The sequence below is a fragment of the Pseudopipra pipra genome, chromosome 17 (assembly GCF_036250125.1).
Source record: "Pseudopipra pipra isolate bDixPip1 chromosome 17, bDixPip1.hap1, whole genome shotgun sequence".
In the NCBI taxonomy this organism is placed as follows: Eukaryota; Metazoa; Chordata; class Aves; order Passeriformes; family Pipridae; genus Pseudopipra; species Pseudopipra pipra.
This window is the reverse complement of record NC_087565.1, coordinates 2,711,155-2,730,849: the sequence shown is the minus strand read 5'-3', so window position 1 is coordinate 2,730,849 and position 19,695 is coordinate 2,711,155. Positions and strand designations below refer to the sequence as shown.

Genomic DNA, 19,695 nt, shown 5'->3' with positions numbered 1-19,695 from the left:
TTTCTGCCTTCAGTCAGCTGCTGTGTGAGACAAGTGAAGGATTTTCCCAATGGGTTGTGGCTCCAGGGCAAAGCAGTCTGAGCTCCAGGGGCCTCAGGGGTTCATACAGGCCCTCACAGTGCTGGCTTGGCCCATGAAAAGCTGCATCGAGCTTCCCTGTTGCCCTTCAGAGGTGCCCCATGTCCTCTGTCTCGGAGCATTGTCCCAGCAGAGCTTTGCTGTGATGGGTAACCTGCTATTTTTAAAAACGCCGTGTGCCCCTGAGCTGGGTGAGCGGGGGATTTCCAGGGCAGGCAGAGCACAGCTTGGCTTTGGAGGCACAGCTCCTCACTGATAATGCTCTGCTGTTGCAGCTCCGAGCCTGAAACCACTTCAGAGCCAAAGAAAACACAAAAGAGATCTCAGCAAGAGGCTTAAGAGAATCCAAAAACACGCGTTGGGTGTGCATCCAAATACCTTAGTGGGGGGAGCAGCAGGTTAAAGGGCCTTTTGGGAATGGGCTGAGGAGACAACACAGTGCTTGTGCTTGGAGGACAAAGTGCTCGGGCTCGGGTGGGGTATGATATGAAGCTGGTTTTAGTGGGCTGGGAGATGGGCTGCACCAACAGGCAGTCCCAGGCCCTGGGGAGGTGTCACAGCTCCGTCCTCTCCAGCCTGGATGTGGCACTGAGAAGGAGATACAGCCAGGCAAGCTGCCACTCAGGCAGGGTGAGAGCATGCCAATGGGTGACCCTGGTTGGGGTCCCGTTCTCACCCTGCTCCAGGCTGCCCCTCCCCAACACAGTTTGCTGACCCACCACAGCTCTTCTGTGAGCTCGTGGCCTCGGTCACCACCCCAGAATAGGAGTTTGTGCTGAGCACGGTGCCCAGGGCAGAGCCTCAGCCTCTCCCCCCACCCCTGCAACCCGAACCCCCGACTTCCACCGCCGGTGATTTTGTCATCCGTGCTTGTTTGTTCCTCCTTGTTTCCTTTTTTTCTTTTCCAAGAAAACATTGCTGCGATGTTTATGTAGCTGCAGGGCACGAATCCACATCAAGGCTTGTATTTATATCCCACCTGGGAAGGGCGGTTGCATCAGCACATTTTGTAAAACGTTGAGCAAAGCAGCCCTTGCTGCAGGAAATGGTTTTTCTTCACACCAGATTGCCTCACCGCTCTGTGCCTTCCCAGCAATGCTGGATCATGGAGAAGGCTCCTGGGGTGCTCCTGGGGGATCTCTCCATGCTGGGGTTGCAGTGAGCTGGGATAGCTTCCCACCAGGCTTCTCTCTGGCCCCTCTGCCCTGCACCAGGGCTTGCTGGGCCACTGGTACTTACGCAAGGAGCAGCATCCCTCCAGTGCTGTCTGTTCCTGTTGGGGTCTCCACTTCCCAGAGCCCTGGAGTGGGTGGGAGTGCCATAGGATAATGCCTGTGTTCCGTGGCCACCAAGGCTGTGGCTGAAGCCATGGCCTCAGCCATAATGCCACCCTTGGGCTCGAGCAGGGCACTCCTGGGAGAGGCAGGAGCCACTTCCAGTGGCTCCTGAGAGGCTGGAGGAGCCCATGGAAGCCCATGGTGAGGCCACTTACATCCTCACACGGTCCTCTTGGCACGAGGCAGCTTGCTGGCCCTGGCTCTGCCTGCCAGCCTAGAAGGTGCTGCTGGTGGCTGTGCCCTGGGCACAGAGTGACTCTCCCTGTGTGTCCTGTCTGTCCCACAGCCTCCTGCACCCCTGCCCACTGCCAGAGCGATGCCCGTGCCAAGCCATGCGCTTCCTCTCCCGTGTGTCTTGTCTTGCTCCCGTGTCGGAGCCATGGCTGCCATTCCCGCAAGGCTTTGGGACCATCAGCAGCCTTTCCAGGATGCGTTTGGAGCTGCTGGATGCAAACAGCTGGCTCCCCCATGCCTGCCAGAACTGCTGCTCCTGCTGCTGGATGTTTTTTTTCCCCTTCTGGAGGGAACCTGTGGCTTCCTTCCCAGACCCTGAGACCTCGGAGCCACGGTCCAAGGCCACTGGCTTCCACCCTCTCCCGTGCTGCTGATTCATCACTGCTGGTTAGTTAAAAAATGGTAATCAGCAAATTACTGAAATATAAGTAAAATAAACAAGGTGGGCAGAGAACTGTGTGTGTTGCAGGGCCCCAGAGGCCTCGGGTATGTGCTGTGCCGAGCTCTTCCCGTTCCCTGTGCTCACCCCCTGTGCCGGGCTTTGCCCAGATAAGCTCCCCTGAGTGGGGGGTCAGTACCCAGCACTGCCTTGGGGCTCCCAGACTCTGCCAGCCCTGCAGTCCTGCCCATGACTGGTCCTGGGGGGCTGCTCTGCTCAGTCCCCCTCCCTCCTGCCCCATGAGAGGAGGTCACTTAACCCCAGGGCTGAGCAGGCTCTGGGGTCTGGGGTCACTGCCCACCCTGAGCAGCTCCCAGCCAGGTGCTCTCCAGCCCTTCTTCCACCCTGGCAGCACAGCAGCCCTCTCCATCCCGGTGCTCCTGCAGCCCAGGGGCTGCCTTCCTCCCCTTCCACAATGCCTGGTTTTGAAAGGTTGTGTGGCCATGGCAGCTCCCTGAGGGCAGCCAGGCCGTGTGTGCCATTCCCGGGCTGCCTGGGCTTTGTCCATATGCCTGTGTTGACAACTGAGCTGCTCTGAGTTAATTTGGCAGCAAGCTCTAGAACAGTTGTCAAACGTTTTACTGAAACCCGAGCGTGTTGCATCCACCGCCCTTCCTTCTGCTTCACGCAGTTTACAATTAAATACCACCAGTTTTGCCCATATTCCACCTTCCACAAACCCCCACAAACCTTATTCCCGAGCCTCTCCGTCTCTGGCAGCCGCGGGTTCCTGTCACCGCGTTGTCCCCTCGCTCGCGGGCACGGGCAGGCAGGTTCCCCGTCATTGTCACAATCGCTGCTCTTCCTGTTTTAGCAGGCAGCTGCTGTGCCTGTGTCACCCTTGTCAGGCACAAAGCGCTGCCCACCCGTGCTGTGCTGTGCCACTGATGGCGGTGCAGCAGCTGTGCCCTCTGGAGCTGGCGGCCACCCAGCCCTGTCCTGCCCCACTCATCTCCCAGCTCCTGCCTCACCCCCATGAGATGCCTCCATGGGGCTGATCCTGCAGGTCACCCCAAAGGGGATGCTGAGAGGGTGACAGTCGTGGGGGTGCCCAAGAGCCCCCCCTTCCCAAAGGCACCGTGAGTGACCTGGACCCTGTGCCCCTCTCACCTGCCTGAACACCCTGTGCTCCTGCTCCCGGCAGGTGGGAAAGTTTGGTAGAGCAAAGGTTGGTCAAAGCTGGAGGCAGAAGCTGAGGTGGGAGGAGGGTCAAGGGATGGGACAGAGTTAGCAACAAAGCAAGTCCTGAAGCACAAGACCCCTGCAGCATTTGGCTGTGTCACTGTGCTGGCCACTGGCCCTGGTGCCCGGTAAATGGAGCTCTGGGTGGGACCCCAACAGATCTGGGGAGGGGTTCCCAGGGTGTGCAGTGGCTGGGGAGGGCACGGAAGGCGGTGTCCCAGCCCAGTGCAAGGAGGTGACTGTGCCACCCACCTGTGTGCCTGGAGCAGGTGTGGCAGCCAGGGGATCTGTCATGTGTGTTTTGCTGCTGGGAGGGGTGGTGACACGGCAGTGCTGGTTTCAGTGCCTGCAGGGAGGGGTGAGCCGCCTGGTGACACCGGCCACGTCATCCTCACCCAGACGGGAGGCTGTGGGAGCAGCAGCACGGGGGCTGGGGGGCAGCGGGGCTGAGGGGGCAGAACACCACCTCCTGCCCCGGGCAAACAGGGATGAAAGGCTTGCAAGAAACTGGTGCTGAGGGGTGGGGACTTCCCCAGGTGAGGCAAGGGACAGGCAGGGACAGGCAAGGAGCTGAGCAGGTGCATCCACAGAGCTTGGGGTAGGCAGGGAAGGGGTGCCAGGCCGGGCACTGGTGGTGCTGGAGCGCTGCAGGGCCGTGGCACGTGGGGTGGTTTGCCAGGAAGGGTCCTGGGCCCAGCTGGAGGCTGCAGTCCCAGCCCACGCGGGGCCCGGCGCCGGGGCAGCACATACGGGAAGTGTGTGCAGGAATGTTGTTTCTGTCTGGAGCCCTTGAGCAGGAGTGATGGGGCTCCAAGCCTCTGACGCAGAGCTGCTCCCTGTGCCCTGCCCTGCTCCTGTGCCAAGCATCCCCATGCCTGGGTCACCATGCACACCACAGGCCAGGTCAGCCAGTGCTGGGGTGTCGGCTCCTTGGCCACAGAATGCTGCAGAGCCCATGGCACAGGAGCAGGGATGGGCTCAGGGCAGGGGGGCTGGCAGCTGCTTGGCTTGGCTGGTAACACACACTGGTGCCCTGCCTGCTGTCTGGGGAGTCTGGCTGTGGCACTGGCTCTCCCTGTGGCATCTGCCAAGTCCAAGTGCTCCCTTCCCTCTGCACAGGTTGTGTTCCCTCTGTGACCGGCGCTTGATCTTCCTGACCCAGTGCTGTCTCACCCGCACAAGATGCTGACTCTCTCCCACTCCACTTCCCCTTGCCACTGCGCTCCTGCCCGGCCCCTCACACTGGTAGAGTGCCCAATGCCATCCACACACCTGGGCCTGTCCTCCCCTCCTGTGCCCCCCTGAGCCCTGCCCAGGGTGCCCAGCTCCTCAGTTCTCCCCTCCAGCTCCTCAGTTCTCCAACACCTTTGTCACCCTGGTCCACCCTGTGGCTGCGGCTGTTCGACCTCTTCCCTGGCCAGCTGGTGCCTTGTTCCCTCCCTGGCTGACCCTGCTCCTGCTCGCCTGCACAAGAGGAATAAAGCTGGGGAGGGTCCATGCTCTGGCTCCATACAATATCCCCAATTGTCACTGCTGGCCCAACCAGCACTTCCCAGTAGGAGACCTGAAGCCACACAGAGATGTCACTGTGTCCTGTCAGCCCCTGCCCAGGGCAGGGATACAGGCAGGCAGCCAGCCCCCTCTGGGGTCCCAGACCAGTTTTCCCACAGAGGGTCTTCATGAGGGTGGCCATGAGTAAGGGCGTGGGAAGGGGCTGCGGTGGCTGTTCCTTCCCCTTTTGGGAGAAGTGGTGGTGACAGGCAGCCTCGTGGCTCGGGCAGTGTCTGGGAGGGAGGATGTCTGTGTGGTTTTTTCCATCTCGCTTGTCTTTTTGGAGGTCCTGGGAGTAAACAGGGCCACAGGCAGCCCAGGCTGGGCACAGCTCCTGGGGTCCCTGCCAGCCACAGCCCTCCCCTGCCTGTGGCACCGCCCCTGGTCACCTCTGCCCTCCTCTCCCTCCATCCGCAGCATCACTCCACATGTGCCCGTGCCAAGGGACCTGTGCCTTGCCCCAGCTCCCAAATCGAGCTGGCCCAGGCAGCCTCTCATGGGGTTCATGCCAACAGTGCCAAGCCCATCCCGCAGAGTTCCCTGTCTGGTATGGAGGGTGCCAGCACTGCCAGACACGGGGGTTTCCCTGCTGCCCTTGCCCTGCTCCCTGCCGAGCCTCCAGAGAGTCACCAGAAAATCCCCCGGGATGATGCCAGGAGGAAGCTGGTGAGTGGGACCGTGAGTCAGTGGGAGCGGCCAGGCCGAGGGCAGAGCTGTGGTCAGCAACCCCCCACCGGGGCTCCCACTGCCCCAGGGCTGGCCAGGATGGGGTGCACGGTGTGTGGGGCACTGGTTCTTGGCTCCTCCTGCCATTGCTTGCTCCAAGCCCCCACTCTCCTCCCAGTCCCTTTCCTGCCAGTGCTGCTCTGTGCTGCTGGGCCGTGGCTCTGCCCGTGGGATGCCCCAGGCAGCACAGCACCATGGTGTGTTGTGGGGGTGCCATGGCAGTGTGCCCACGCTGTGGGAGCTGTGGCTCCTGCATGTGGTGGAAATGAGGGATGGGAATAGCATGAGAAAGGCCCAGGGATCTGCCACAGTGACAGAGAGGACAGAGCCGGATCTGACCCTCTGGCTGCATCCGGGAGCTGGCATCAAATGTCACCTTTCCTGAGCTGCCCCGGGGGTTCTTTAGCACCCAGCTCCATCAACAGCTCTGTGCTGCGGGCTGAGATCCTGGCAGCCTGGAGAGCAGAGGATGTGGAGTAGTGCCTGCTCCCCACATGCCTCAGGATCCATCAGCTACAGCAGGTTATTGGAGCACTGTGACAGAGCCCCCTCCTTGCCTCGGCTGCTGGCTGGGCAGGGAGCACAGGGAGCCGCTGCCTCCTGCCTGGCAAAGAGCTGGGCCATGCACAGGGGCAAGGGGGGCAGGCTGGAGGGGGCAATGGGATGATCTGGCTGTGGGGTCCCTGGGCTGTGTCCCGCTGTGAGGGATGCTTGGCTGGTTGTGTTTCTCACACCCGACACGGGATGGTGGCTGCCTGTGGAGCAACATCCTGCGCCAGGGAACAGGGGCTGCTCTTGCAGGACTGTGGTGGGGAGTGAGGCAACCCCCTGATTTCTCACTGTTGCTTCCTCTCGTCAGGGCTCACACTACTGGGAGCTCCCTGTGCCGTAGCCCTGAGCTACATCCTGCCAGCACTGGGCACCTGGCAGGTGATACTGCCCCAGGGATGATCCCTCCCTTGGGCATTGGGGTTCTTCTCCAAGGGCACAGGGAGTGTGGCCCCCTCCTCTCACCATCCCCAGCTGTGCTGGGTGCCAACATAACCTGCTTGTCCTCTGGCTGGGCCAGGAACTGCTGGTTTGGCTCAGCCAGAGCTGGGGTGATAGGGGGGAGTGGGTGGCTGCTGGGATACAGTCTGGGGTTGTTGGGAGCCAGGAGAACAGGGACCAACAGGAATGAGGGGAACAAGAAGATGCTCCTGACAAAGGCAGTCGAGGAGCCTGTGGGGCCCTGTGAGCCTGGGTTAGCGAGAGCTGGGGCAGGGGATCCAGCCTGGGACCTGTGTCTCAGGCAGCATTGCTGGGCTGCAGCAGCCCTCCCTCCCCCCCGCTGACGCTGCGCCTTGCTCTCTGCCATCTGTTTTCCCCTTGCTCCTCATCCCTGTTTGCTTTCCCCTTCACTGCTCCTGTTCCCACAAGCGTCGGCACTTTGGGAGAAGCAGGAAAACACCATCCCATGGCAAGGTCTGTGCTGTGCGGGGTGGGAATCTGAGTCAGCAGCACCCTGCGGAGCAGCACAGGGAGGATAGGGCACCCCCATGTCCCATGGCACCAGGTGGAGTGTCCCCATGCCCAGAGCTGCTCCCGGGCAGGCACTGCCCCTGGTCCCCTGAGGCTCTGCCAGTTGGCTGATGACATGTGGACTTAGAGATACCATGGGGTGAGGAGCCACTGGGATCTCCAGTGCTGGAAACACTCTGACCCACTGGGGTGATACAGCTGTGGTGGGGACGGATGCAGTGTCCTGGTAGGGGTCCAAGTTTCCAGCTCTTGGGTAGGTGGGTTGCAGGCACTGGGGCTCAGGCAGGGGTTCTGCTGTTGGTTCTGCCCCCATGCCCACCCAGGCCCCCACGGGTCTGCCTCTGGCACCATCAGCCCTTGGCCAGCCAAGCTCAGTGTCAACCAGTGTGATGACACAGCTGCAGGGTCCTGAGCACCCAGCCAGCCCCCAGTGACCCCCTGCTGTCCCCACAGCCACCACAGTCTTGGGGCCAGCAGGGCAGTGCCCTGTGCAGGGCAGCCCCAGGGTGGCTGTGCTGTGCTGTGCCATGGGCCAGTGCGTCTGCCCAGCCACCCTCCCACGATCCTGTCCTTGTGTGGCTGCAGGATGCAGTGTGTTTAGTAAACAAGGTGATGAAACAGTTAAGGCAGCGATCGGAGGAGCCTGAGTCTGTGTTTCGTCACCGTGGGAAGGGAGTGAATCGGCGCTGAGGGGTCTGAGGGTGACTCATTGCCCTCCTGGCCCATAAATAGGAGCGGGGAGCCCGGCAGCACCTAGAGCAGACAGCGGGGACCAGCACAGCCAGAGCCCTCCTGCCACCAACACACCATGGCACTCCTCCTCCTGGCCCCGCTTGCCGTGGGGCTGCTGGCTGTCTCCTGCTGTGCAGCCCCTCTCCAGGGCAAGCCACAGGCAGTTGTCACCTTCCCGGGGGATCTGGTCAGCACCCTGCCGGATCTGCAGCTGGCAGAGGTGAGGGGAGCATGGCCCCGTGGTCCCCTCCCAGCACCCAGGATCTCAAGGGGCTCCCGGGGTGGCAGCGAGGGGATGCAGGCAGAGCCTGAGAGCTGTCTCTCTCCTTGAGCCCTGGGAGGTGCCCAGGCTGGGATGGGTGCCTGAGGGTGCCGGAGCTCGCTCACCCTTGGGCCACCTTTCCTCCCCAGCGCTACTTGCTGCAGTTTGGCTACACCACGGAGGCGGAGGCAAAGACCGGCAGCAGGCACATGTCCCTGGGCAAGGCGCTGCGCAAGATGCAGAAGCAGCTGGGCCTGGAGGAGACGGGGGAGCTGGATGCTGCCACGCTGGAGGCCATGCGAGCTCCCCGCTGTGGTGTCCCCGACGTGGGAACCTTCCTCACCTTTGAGGGGGACCTCAAGTGGGACCACATGGACCTGACGTACCGGTGAGTCTGCCCTGGAGATGAACCCTTCTGCCCGCAGGGCGGTGGTCCCAGGGGGATGGAGACAGCCTGAGGAACCAGGTGGGCAGCAGCCTCTGTTCAACCCTTGTCTGGGCTTGGTGCTGCTGGCACAGCTGGGTGTTGGCGCTGCCAGGGCCACGCTGGTACAGCAGCAGCATCTGCTCCCTGATGCCTGGGAGAGCATCTGAGCCCCACACCAAGGGTGGTGGTGGCTGCTTTGCCCAGTCATGCCAATGCTGCTGTCTCTTCCTGGGATGGGGGCACATCCCTGTGCAGAGCAGGGTCATTCCTGCATGAGGAGGGGACCTGGCAGCACTGATCCACTGCATCCCTGCAGGGTGATTAACTACTCCCCTGATCTGGACCGTGCCGTGATCGATGACGCCTTCAGGCGGGCGTTCCAAGTGTGGAGTGATGTGACCCCCCTCACCTTCACCCAGATATACAGTGGCGAGGCAGACATCATGATCATGTTTGGCACCCGAGGTGATGTTCTGTGGGCAGGCAGGGAGCAAGAAGGGGGCCGGTGATATATCCTTCCTGTGGGATCCTTGTCCCACATCTCTTTGCAGAGGGTTCCTCTGCCCCAGCATGTGCCAGCAGGGCTTGGCGGTCTGTGTGCACACTGGGGGCATGAGGGCTCCTCTGGCAAGGCCAGCTCTGAGGGTGCTTTTCCCTGCAGAGCATGGGGATGGATACCCCTTCGATGGCAAGGACGGGCTCCTGGCCCATGCTTTTCCCCCGGGCCGGGGCATCCAGGGTGATGCCCACTTTGATGATGACGAATTCTGGACGCTGGGAAATGGCTTAGGTAAGGGCAGGGTGTGGCGGGTCGGGGTGTCTGATGGCACCAGCCCCAGGCCTGGCATTGAGCTGCCCCTCTCTGAGCAGTGGTGAAGACCCGTCATGGGAATGCCAATGGTGCCGAATGCCACTTCCCCTTCATCTTCGAGGGCCGGTCCTACTCCCAGTGCACCACGGAGGGGCGCAAGGATGGGCTGCCCTGGTGTGCCACCACTGCCAACTATGACCGGGACAAGAAATACGGCTTCTGCCCCAGCGAGCGTGAGTAGCAGTTTGGCCACAGCCCCTGCCCAGCCCCGCAGTGCCCGGGGCCCTCCTCACTCCCCCTTGCTCCACAGTCCTCTACACCAATGATGGCAACAGTGATGGGGCCCCCTGTGTCTTCCCCTTCATCTTTGACGGCACCTCCTACGATACCTGCACCACGGACGGGCGCTCTGACGGCTACCGCTGGTGTGCCACCACCGCCAACTTTGACCAGGACAAGAAATACGGCTTCTGCCCCAACCGAGGTGCCAGCGGGGTGGGACAGGGTGGCACGCAGGGTGGGCATATGAGAGATCTCAGGGCTGTCAGTGTGGCTGGGGCCAGACCCACTGACATTGCACTGCAGACACGGCGGTGATCGGCGGCAACTCCCAGGGGGACCCGTGTGTCTTCCCCTTCACCTTCCTGGGGCAGTCCTACAGTGCCTGCACCAGCCAGGGCCGGCAGGATGGCAAGCTCTGGTGTGCCACCACCAGCAACTACGACACCGACAAGAAGTGGGGCTTCTGCCCTGACAGAGGTACTGTCCCCTATGCCTGTGTTCCTCTTTGTGCTCCCCAGATCCACGCTGTGCCACTGCACTCACTGTGGGGCCCGTGGTCTCTGGATGGCACATCCTGTCCCACTGTGCCCCAGTGGGTGCTGAGGCCGATGCTTTCCCCCAGGTTACAGCATCTTCCTGGTGGCTGCCCATGAGTTTGGGCACTCACTGGGGCTGGACCACTCCAGTGTGCGTGAGGCCCTGATGTACCCCATGTACAGTTACATCCAGGACTTCCACCTGCACCCCGATGATGTCCAGGGCATTCAGTACCTCTATGGTGAGCAGCTGCACCACAGCTGGGCACATCGTGGGACCCACAGCATGAGGCTGGCCCCAGCCTCACAGCCTGCCCTGTATTTGCCCAGGTCGTGGCTCTGGCCCTAAGCCCACTGCACCTGCCCCCACTGAGGAGCCCCAGCCCCTGCCCACGCAGAAGCCCCAGCCAGTGCCCACAGAGGAGCCCCAGCCCCTGCCCACGGAGGCTGGCAGCACCTCCACCACCGAGGAGGAGGAGGAGGAGACCCCGGAGCCCACAGCTGTGCCCATTCCTGTGGATCCCAGCCGGGATGCCTGCATGGAGAGGAACTTTGACGCTATCACGGAGATCAACGGGGAGCTGTATTTCTTCAAGGATGGGTGAGCAGCAGCACCTGGCACCTCCTTCCCTGGCCAGTGCTGGGGTGATGAAGGGATGTGGGGGAGCAGGGGGCTGTGCTGGGGGTGTGAGGGGACACTGGGCTGTGCCAGACTGGGGTGATCAGGATGGCTAACCTTCCCTACTAGGAAATACTGGACCCACTCACCCTTCTGGAAATCGGGAATCCAGGGTGCCTTCTCTGTTGCTGACACCTGGCCTGGCCTCCCGGCCACCATTGATGCTGTTTTCCAGGACTTGCTCACCAAGAGAGTCTTCTTTTTTGCTGGTGAGCTCTGCCCCCGCCACTCTTGGCCCCGGTGCCACTGGCAGCCGGGGTGCCCCCAGGGCCAGCTGACACCTCCACTTATCTCCCACCACAGGTCGGCAGTTCTGGGTGTTTTCTGGGAAGACTGTGCTGGGCCCCCGGGGGATCGAGAAGCTGGGTATAGGGAAGGAAGCCGTCCGCATCTCGGGGGCCCTGCAGCGGGGCCGTGGCAAAGTGCTGCTCTTCAGTGGGGAGAACTACTGGAGGTGAGCAGGACCAGAGAGCAGCAGTGCCTGCCCATGCCCCTGGCAAGGGGCTGGGAGGGGGGTTCTGAGCAGCCCTGAGCACAGCTCTGCTCTCCCACAGGCTGGATGTGAAGGTCCAGAGGGTGGATAAGGGCTACCCCCGTGCCATCGATGACGTTTTCACTGGTGTCCCCCTTGACTCACACAACGTGTTCCTCTACCAAGGTGAGTGGAACCTGGTGGGTGGGTGCCATGTGGATACCCCCAGGCTGCCCCAAGCCTCCTGTGGGCAGGGATTGCATTGCCCTGGTCCTGGACTCAGGGTGCTTGGGTGTGTGGGGAATGGCCTTGGGGTAGGGCACGCCATCAGCTCCAGAGGGTCCTTGCAGTGGGGCTGGCAGTAAACCCAGCAAGGTGCAGGGTGCCAGGTGCCTCTGCTGCTCGAGCAGGCACTGGGATGGGTCCCCGCATGGCCAGCCCCCCTCTGACCCTCCATTCCCTCTGCCCCCTCCTTGCCCAGACAAGTACCACTTTTGCCGGGGCGACTTCTACTGGAGGATGACACCGCGCTACCAAGTGGACCGGGTGGGCTACGTCAAGTATGACATCCTGCAGTGTCCCCAGCACTGAGGGCCCGACCAGCCGCTGGCTCAGCCGGCGCTGCTCCCTGCTCACCACTCCCAACCCGCGGGCTCCCGTTTCACAGGCTGACCCCCGGGGGCCTCCTAGCTGTGGCCAGCCCCAGCCGAGGAGGGGGCTTCGCCATGTCCCTGGTAGGAAAGGACAGGGGGTCCTGGGGTCACCTCTTGGGAGTGCCCAGTTCAGGGAGCCCCAGATGGGGAGCAGGACTCTTGCCACAGCTGGCATTGTGTCACCCCTGCCAGCGCTGGCTCCACAGCACAGAGGCGTTTGCCTGGTGCAAACCGCACACGGATTTGAGACAAATTTGTCTTTTTCCTGAGCCAGCGATGCCAGATTGGGCTGAGCCTCACTGGGAACTGGTGCCTGGGTTCGCACTGGGGCGGGACATGGGGGTCTGACCACTCCTGCCCGCTGCCCACTCCACCAACCACCTGCTCTGCCAACCACCCACCCATTTGTAATAAAGACAATTCTTTGGACACAGCCTTGAGTGTTCCATCAGCGGCTGCAGCCACGGTGCAGAGAACCCCTTCCTGCCGGGGGCATCGCCCTCCCCTGGGCTGGGGTGTGCCAGCACCTGTGGGGAAGGGGGCACTGGGTGGGGGCCTGCCACCAAGTCCCCCTGTGCTAACGACTGTGGATCCCTCAGGGACACTGGATCTCACCGGGGAGGATATCCGCTGGTCCCAGCATCACCCGCCATCAGCCCTATGCCAGGCGCGGCCCCCTCTCAGGCCCCCCAGGCTGTGGCTCCGGGTATCCCGACCCCGCTGCCCTCCCCTGCGCTCCGGCGATGAGGAGCGGGCGGTTGCCACCGACTGGGACGCGGAGCATGGCCGGGACACGGCGTGTGACCGGACTACCCACTGTAGCCAGGACCCCACTGCGGGCTGACCCCGTAGAAACCCCCCGGCCCCGGTTTGTGTCTGCGCGGCCGCAGAGCCTGGCGGCGGGGCCAGGGCCGGGGCTGTGCCCGGGGGTGCCCGGGTCCGTGGCAGGGTGGGGCGGCCACAGCCCCAGGGCCATAATTAGTTGTAATTAGTGGCCGAGTCTCCGGGCAGGGCGGGGGCAGAGCGCGGTCTCGTCCCTTCCCGCCCCGTTGGGGCACGGTCCCAAGCACCCCCAGTTCGGCAGCGGCTGCGGCTCCGACCGGGCGCGGCGGAGCGGAGCGGTCCCGTCCCGTCGAGTCGGGCCGGCCGGGCAGGACCGAGCCGAACCGAGCCGAACGAAACGGGGCTGGGCCGACCCGCTCGGACTGGAGCCAGCCCTGCGGCCGCGGGGGCGGCGCGGCGGGCGGTGCCGCGGGCACTAGGACCCCGGTCAGCGCCCGGCGGGGCCGCGCTCGGCGGCCGCCTCGGCCGGAGACACTTGTGGCGGCGGCGGGGCCATGAGCGGGCGCTTCACCGTCACCGGCGGCGGGGGTGAGCGCCGGGGGCAAGGGGGGCTCGGGGGGGCTCCGGGGGCAGGGCAAGGGCCGCGGGGAGGGTCCGTGGGGAGGGTCTGCGAGGCAGGGCAGGGTCCGTGGGGAGGGTCCGCGGGGAAGGTCGGCGGGGAGGGTCCATGGGAAGGGCCGGGCCGTCGGGGCACCACGGGGGGCTGCGGAGTGACGGTCGGTCTGTCAGGCTCCTCGGAGGTGGTGTGGACCCCCCGGAACAGGGATGGCGTGGAGCTCTGGGACACGGGATATGGGGGGTGCAGAGTGGGGAGTGGGTTTTGGCTGCCCGGGCAGGACCCCTCATCCCGACATATTTCCCGGGTTCACCCCTGTTCCCCCAGGGAGCTCTCCTGCTCTGTCCCTGTCCCAGGGGCTGTCGGAGCGAGGAGGCCCTGCTCCTGTGGGACTGGCAGCGGGATGAAGCGGGGTTATGGCTGGGGGTCGGCTGTGGGTAAAAGGCCACACTGCTCCCCGGAGAGCCACGGTGGAGGGTGGCTGTGGCCAGGCCAGGGTGAGGGTGTGGGGAAGGCAGGCTGTGGCCAGCCCATGGTGGCTGCCAGGCTGCCGTGGACGCAGGCACTGGAGCTGGCAGCCATCGCCTCGCGGTGCTCAGGGGACGTGGCGGTGGGGCTGTGCTGTCACCAGAGCCGTATCGATCCCAGAAAACCGGCCGACGGCAGCACCGTGCTGCTGGAGCTGTGACCTTGCACCCTCGGCGAAGGGCGCGGGTGGGAGGCGCGAGCAGCCGGATGGGCGCCACGGCCCCCGGGCTGGGCTGTGCCCCCGGTGGTGGGCTCTGGTCTGCGGGGCCCCTGTCTGGGATCCTGCCATGGTGGGCAATGTAGGGCTGGACCCACTGGCAAGGAGGTGCAGGGCCATTTGTCACCCCGTGGCATCTGGGGCAGTTGGGCCTGGCCCGTGGGCTGTGTTGAGTCAGAGCGGACAATGATGAGCTGGGGCTGTGGCTGAGTTCTGTGGCCCTCCAGGAAATTGGCTTGGCAGCCAGTCTGCTGGTGTGGGGCTGCGAGGAGCTGGGGTGGGCACGGTAAGCAGCCACAGTGGGAGCGAGGGACACATCCTCCTGTCTGAGCTGTGACCTTGTGCCCTCCCAGAGGACAGACAGTGGCTGGCCCTGCTAGGGGTGCCCAGGACCCACCCTACGTCGTGGGGTGGTCATGGCCATGGCAGGGTGGGTGCTGAGGGGTTGGGCAGTGTGCAGGGAGTCTCCAGGCTGCCCTAGGTCATGTCCCGTGTTGCTCCACTGCGCCGGGACCTTGGATACGACCTCCTGGGGGATGGGTGGGAGGGGATATATGGGGCTGGCAGCTGCGGGGCTGACAGGGGCTGCGGACAGCAGCGGTGCCGGGAGGGACCGGCCTTCAGTGCTTCCTGGCCCCATCCCAGTGTCATGCGTGGGGCTGTCGGCGGCTCAGAGCGATGGAAATCCCAGGGACCTCAGGGTGCTCCGGGCGCGGGGAGGGGCCTGCAGCCAGCCGTGCTCCCTCTGCCGGAATGGTCCTGGGACCCTCGGGGCAGCCTGTGGACCCCCAGCCCCTCCGTGGGCTGGTGCCGTCCTCAGGGCCCCTTGCGAGGCTCGAGGCCGCCCCCCCGGGCCAGCCCTGCCCGGGAGCGGCCCCACGCTGGTGCTGCTGGGGAGAAATCTCATCCCCGTGCGGACCTCGGGCAGGAGCGGCCGCGGGAAGGGACCGCCCGGTGCCGGCAGGGCGCGGGCAGGGTACAGGCAGCGCCCCGCCACGGGGGCCCCGGGGCCGGGCGCAGGTCACTGTCGCTGTACGGCCGGGACCGCGGCTGGGCCCGGGTGGTCGGGTCGGGTAGGGACGGGACAGGACGTGGCGGCGCGGGGTCTGTGCGGGGTCTGTGCGGGGTCTGTGCGGGGTCTATGCGGGCGGGGGCGGACGGCGCTGCGCGGGGTCCCGGCACCGCCAGGGGGCGATACCGGGACGGGACGGCTCCGGTAGGGGGTGTGTCCCGCCAGACCCCGCCCCCTCCCGGCCCCGCCCCGCCCCGCCCCGCCCGCGGGACCCGCCGGTGCCGCCGCCCCGGGGGGACCCGGTCCCGCCGCGGGGGCGGGGCGAGCCGGGCCCCCGCGGGACGGGGGATCGATGGGCTCCCTCCGGGACCCAGTGCGAGGCTGTGTCCCCCACCCACCCGGGGCGGTAGGGCTGCTCCCCCCCTGCCCCCTGCGCTGGCCGTGGGGCAGCCGCCCTGGCCCGGCGGGGCACCGGGGCATCGCCAGCGCGAAGCCTCTCCGCATCCCAAGCACCCGGGCTCGGCGGCAGTAGCCATGGCAACCAACCGGTTAAGGAGCCTCTCTCGTTGCCATGGAAACCGGTCCTGGTGTCATCCCTGCCGTGACTCCTGGTGCTGGAGGAGGGGGGGTTCAGCTGGGGGCTGTGGGGCCATGGGGCCGTGGGCCACGGGCGATGGACAGGGTTTTGTGGGGCAGCTGTGTGAGGCTGGCTCTGGGCAGGAGGTGAACTCCTGGGGGGGCTTGGATAGCGTAAGGACCTCACCAGCCCTGGCTGCACCCGTATGCAGGGCCACTACCAAGAGTGACCAGGGTACAAGGGATGGGGCAGGGCCCCCACTCGAGGCACAGGGCACAGAGAGGTGCATGTGAGAGATGGGGACTGCTAAGGAGCCTCCCCTGGCCCCCCATCTCCCTCAGCTCCTGGCTTCCCCATTCAGCCACTGAGGTCAGGTTTGTGGCAGATCGGGTGCCTTTGGGGTGTCATTAGAAGCACCAAGGGGCTGTGCCATGGATTGGCCAATGATACGGGGGTGGTATGCTGTTGGGGGGGCTGGAGCAGCTGAAGCCCCATCTGCTGCTTGCACCACCTTCCCAAGGCCTCTCTGTGCCACTGAACCCACCACAAGTGGTCCAGTGGGGTGCCAGGGTGGGGGTCCTTGCACAGGCTGTGGTGCTGGGTGAGAGGTGCCATATTGGACACAGGACACTCCAGAGCCTCATCAGCAGATACCACACCCAACCCTTCTGGCGGTGGCCAGCGGTGGCTGTGCAGCTGCTCCTTGGCCATCACTGGGCCCTCTGGCCCTTGCTTGGCAGCGGCTGCCTGGCATCCCCAGTGTGCTGCGGCCGGCATGAGGCTGCCTGGGGGCTCCTCAACTGCGTCGCTGGGAGCAGGGCCTGGCAGGAGGAGGCTGCTTCCACTGCTGATCCCTGTGCCAGGCTGCCTGTCCGCCCGCTGCCACGGCCCTGCTGCCGGCAAGACATCTGGGCAAGGGCAGCTGGGGACGCTGCACCAGCTGCACGTGGTGCTGGGCTCCTATGACGCAGGAGCTCACAGCTCCTGCCTTGCCCCATGGCCTCCTGTCCGCTCTGTCCCACTGCTGCCCTTCTGCTCTTGGCCTCAAGCAGCTACACTGATTCCCATGGCTCCTCTCCCAGCCCCACAGGACACCGTCCCCCTCCACATCCTGTCCCACTGATGGAGCTGGTGGCAAGTCCCAGCTGGTGCCCACGTTGCCTATGGGCTCTGTTTTCACCCTGCTGGCAGGGCCCAGACCTGTTTGGATGGGGATGAACAAGACCCCTCCATCCAGCTGAGGTGCTGCAGGACATGTTGCTCCTGGACTCATGGCTGTCAGAACAGGGCGGTGTGGGTCACACTGTGATGCAAACCCTCTGCCATGACCTTTGGCTGGGTGTGGGCATCACTGCCCTCCTGCCCTGCTGTACCTACAGGCTCCCCCCACCTCTATGTGCTCTTGGGATCTCTCCTGCCACAGCCATTCTTTCCTACAGGCCCTCTGCCTGCCCTCACACCCTTGAGCCCCTGGTGTCCCATCCTGGCAGGATGCAGGTGGGCAGGCTGCCGACTGTGCCCGGGGATCACAGCAGGTGGTGCAGCCGTGCTGACCAGCATCTCCACAGCGCGGCTGCCCCATTTTCCGGGTGGCGTGCTGCCAGCTGCCCGCTCCCTGCCCTCAGGAGGTTTCCCAGCACCTCCAGCACGTGTCTCACTCCTGGGAGGTTTGACCGCTGCTGGTGACAGGACAGGGTAGGGCTGTGTGGCCGATGGCTGGGATGCTGGCCCTGGGAATGCCTGTGGGAATGGTTCCCCCCACCCAGGCTCTATGTAACTGGGTCTGGGACGTTCTCAGGAGGCTCTGCAGGGGTACAGGACACTTTGCAGGGATGCTCCTTGGCTTGGCAGAGGAGTCATGCCTCTCTCCATCGTCATTCCCGGGCAGCCTCTTGCAGTTAAGTGGGGCACTGATGCTCTGCCTGGCCTGGTGCCAGGCTCCTGCCTGCTACTCAGGCTCAGGGGCCACTTGCAGCTGATCCCCCCCTCCATGGCCAGGGAAAAACGTCTGTCTTCCTCCTTCCCTATGCACATGCGCTGCCTGCAGTGGGGCTGCAGGCAATGCAAGGGCATGGGTGATGCCCAAACCGTGCCAAACCTCCCTGGTCTCAGCACACTGAACCACATACCCAGCCCTGGGCATTTGGGCCGGAGTTAGGTCAGTGCTCTGCTGGGGGATCAAGCCCCCTCGGTCTGCTCTGCCCCAGAGACACCCTCAGTTTGTCCCCCGATGCTGGTGGCACCCTGTGCATGGGCTAAGCCAATGCAGTCTTGACAGCGTAGTCCCCTGTGCTGCCGTCAAATCCCAACCCCTGAAATGGAGCCATAATCCAGGGATTAGGGGATTAGTGGTCTTTCACGTGCTCCCTCCCCCCCATCTGTTTTAGTAGGAAAATCCCTCTTGTGCCGAGCCCACGCGCTGTGGCCTCCTGCAAAAATCCACCCTCCGTCGCTTGGCACTCACCATGGCTGGACCCCAGCCCACTGCCCCTCTGCCCAGCCACAGCCTCCATGTGGGAGAAGGCTCTGCTAACCCCCCAGACCCACCTGCAAGTGTGGTTCTGCCTTCTGCATTCTTCCTGCAGCCCTTGCCTCCCAGTCCCATCCCTTGGGAGTGGGCCAGCCCCTTCCTTGTTCCAGTGCTGAGGGCCAAGGGATGCAGAGGTGAGGGGCTGGTGCTGCTGTGGCTGGTCGGGGCAGCTCCATGCAGTGGCTGCCATGCAGGTTCCTGGGTGGGGGGTGCCCACCCTGAGCTGCCCACCCTCCCTGCTGCCATCCTGTGCCACTTGCCATGGAGCTAGGGCTGTGCCACTGCAGCTCTCCAGGGATGAGCTGGGGGTCCTGGCTGCAACCTTAGGGCAGGGATCAGATCATCCTGCTGGGCTGGGGCGAGGGGTCCGAGCCTCCCTCCTGCCTACGAGGTCAGGCCGGGGAGCCTCTGCGCTGCAGAGCAGCTGGCCCCGCACCAGGAGAAAGTAAACAATTAATTACAGCCGTCAAGAAGTAACGGAGGCCAGTGGGCTGTCATGATCTCAGACCGCGCCGGAGGAGACGCCGGGAGCTGCAGCCAGCTCCGGCTCGGGGATCCTCCTGGATTAAGTGCATGAGAGAACAGAGAACTGCAAGCAGCCCTGCAAGGTCCCTCAGCAGCCCCACAAGGTCCTTCAGCAGCCCCCAGCCAGCGGGTGGCCTGTGCCCCTGGTCCTGCAGGGGGTGGTTGTGAGGTCTGGGGGCTCCAAAAGCAGCACAGGACCCGGGGGGTTCAGTGCCATCTCGGCCCTTCTTCAGGGCCAGCCTTGGACCTATGAGTCTGATGAGGCTGTTCTGGGTGTGAGCCTGGCCCCCTGGGCACCAGGGGAGGTCAGACCAAGCCTGTTCCTCTCTATGGGCAGCGTTCTCCATGCTGCAGGGTCGACTGCCTCTGCCGTCCCCCCGGCTTTGCTGTGGGGTGGTCTGGCCATCCTTCCCCCTGAATGGTCCTGCTGCTGGGACAGGGGGCTTCGCCCCTGGCCGGAGCCCTGCTGCCTGCAGAAGGGTCCCCTGCCTGACTGGTGCTGCCCACCCGGGAACTGCCCCCACCCGGGACCCGCGGGTCTCCGGGGCCGCCCGGGGAGGGGCTGCTCTGACCCCGGGCCCCAGGCGCCTTCAGAGATGCGTCGGTCCTGCAGACGCAGGTTCTGTCCCACTGCACACCCTGAGTGTGTGCCCGATCCCGGGACTGCGCCGGGGTCCGGTGCGGGAGCTGGTGCGGGTTGCGGGGGCTGGAGGCGGGGTGCGGGCCCGGTGCGAAGGCCGGTGCGGAGTGTGGGCACTGGTGCGGGTTGCGGGGGCTGGAGGCGGGGTTCGGAGCTGGGGCGGGTGCGGGGTCGGTGCGGTTGCGGGGCCGTCCCGTCCCGTCCCGCCCGCGCCAGCCGGGCCCGCAGCGCTGCCCTAGTTCCCCCCCACGCCTGGCGCAGCCGGGAGGCGGCCCCGCTCCGCTCACTCGTCTCCGCGCCCCCCCCGCCGCCGCCCCCCCTCCCTCCCCGCCGCGGCGGGGGCAA

At 64.6% G+C, this 19,695-nt stretch overlaps 2 protein-coding genes across 2 annotated transcripts in view; both read left to right on the top strand.

The window, feature by feature from the left end:
- Window positions 1-7,734: 7,734 nt before the first annotated feature.
- On the top strand, window positions 7,735-12,351 carry MMP9 (matrix metallopeptidase 9). Its single transcript, XM_064673754.1, has 13 exons — window positions 7,735-8,020; window positions 8,212-8,450; window positions 8,806-8,954; window positions 9,151-9,279; window positions 9,360-9,533; window positions 9,611-9,784; window positions 9,886-10,059; window positions 10,205-10,360; window positions 10,449-10,719; window positions 10,867-11,006; window positions 11,101-11,251; window positions 11,352-11,455; window positions 11,751-12,351. The coding sequence occupies exons 1-13, from the start codon at window positions 7,877-7,879 to the stop codon at window positions 11,858-11,860; spliced, it is 2,115 nt and encodes a 704-aa protein (XP_064529824.1). The 5' UTR covers window positions 7,735-7,876; the 3' UTR covers window positions 11,861-12,351.
- Window positions 12,352-13,190: 839 nt separating this feature from the next.
- Window positions 13,191-19,695, top strand: part of SLC12A5 (solute carrier family 12 member 5) — a 31,771-nt gene continuing 25,266 nt past the window's right edge. Inside the window, exon 1 of the mRNA XM_064673735.1 lies at window positions 13,191-13,293. Coding sequence (XP_064529805.1) covers window positions 13,260-13,293 — 34 coding nt within the window. The 5' untranslated portion in view covers window positions 13,191-13,259. The remainder of the gene's footprint in view (window positions 13,294-19,695) is intronic.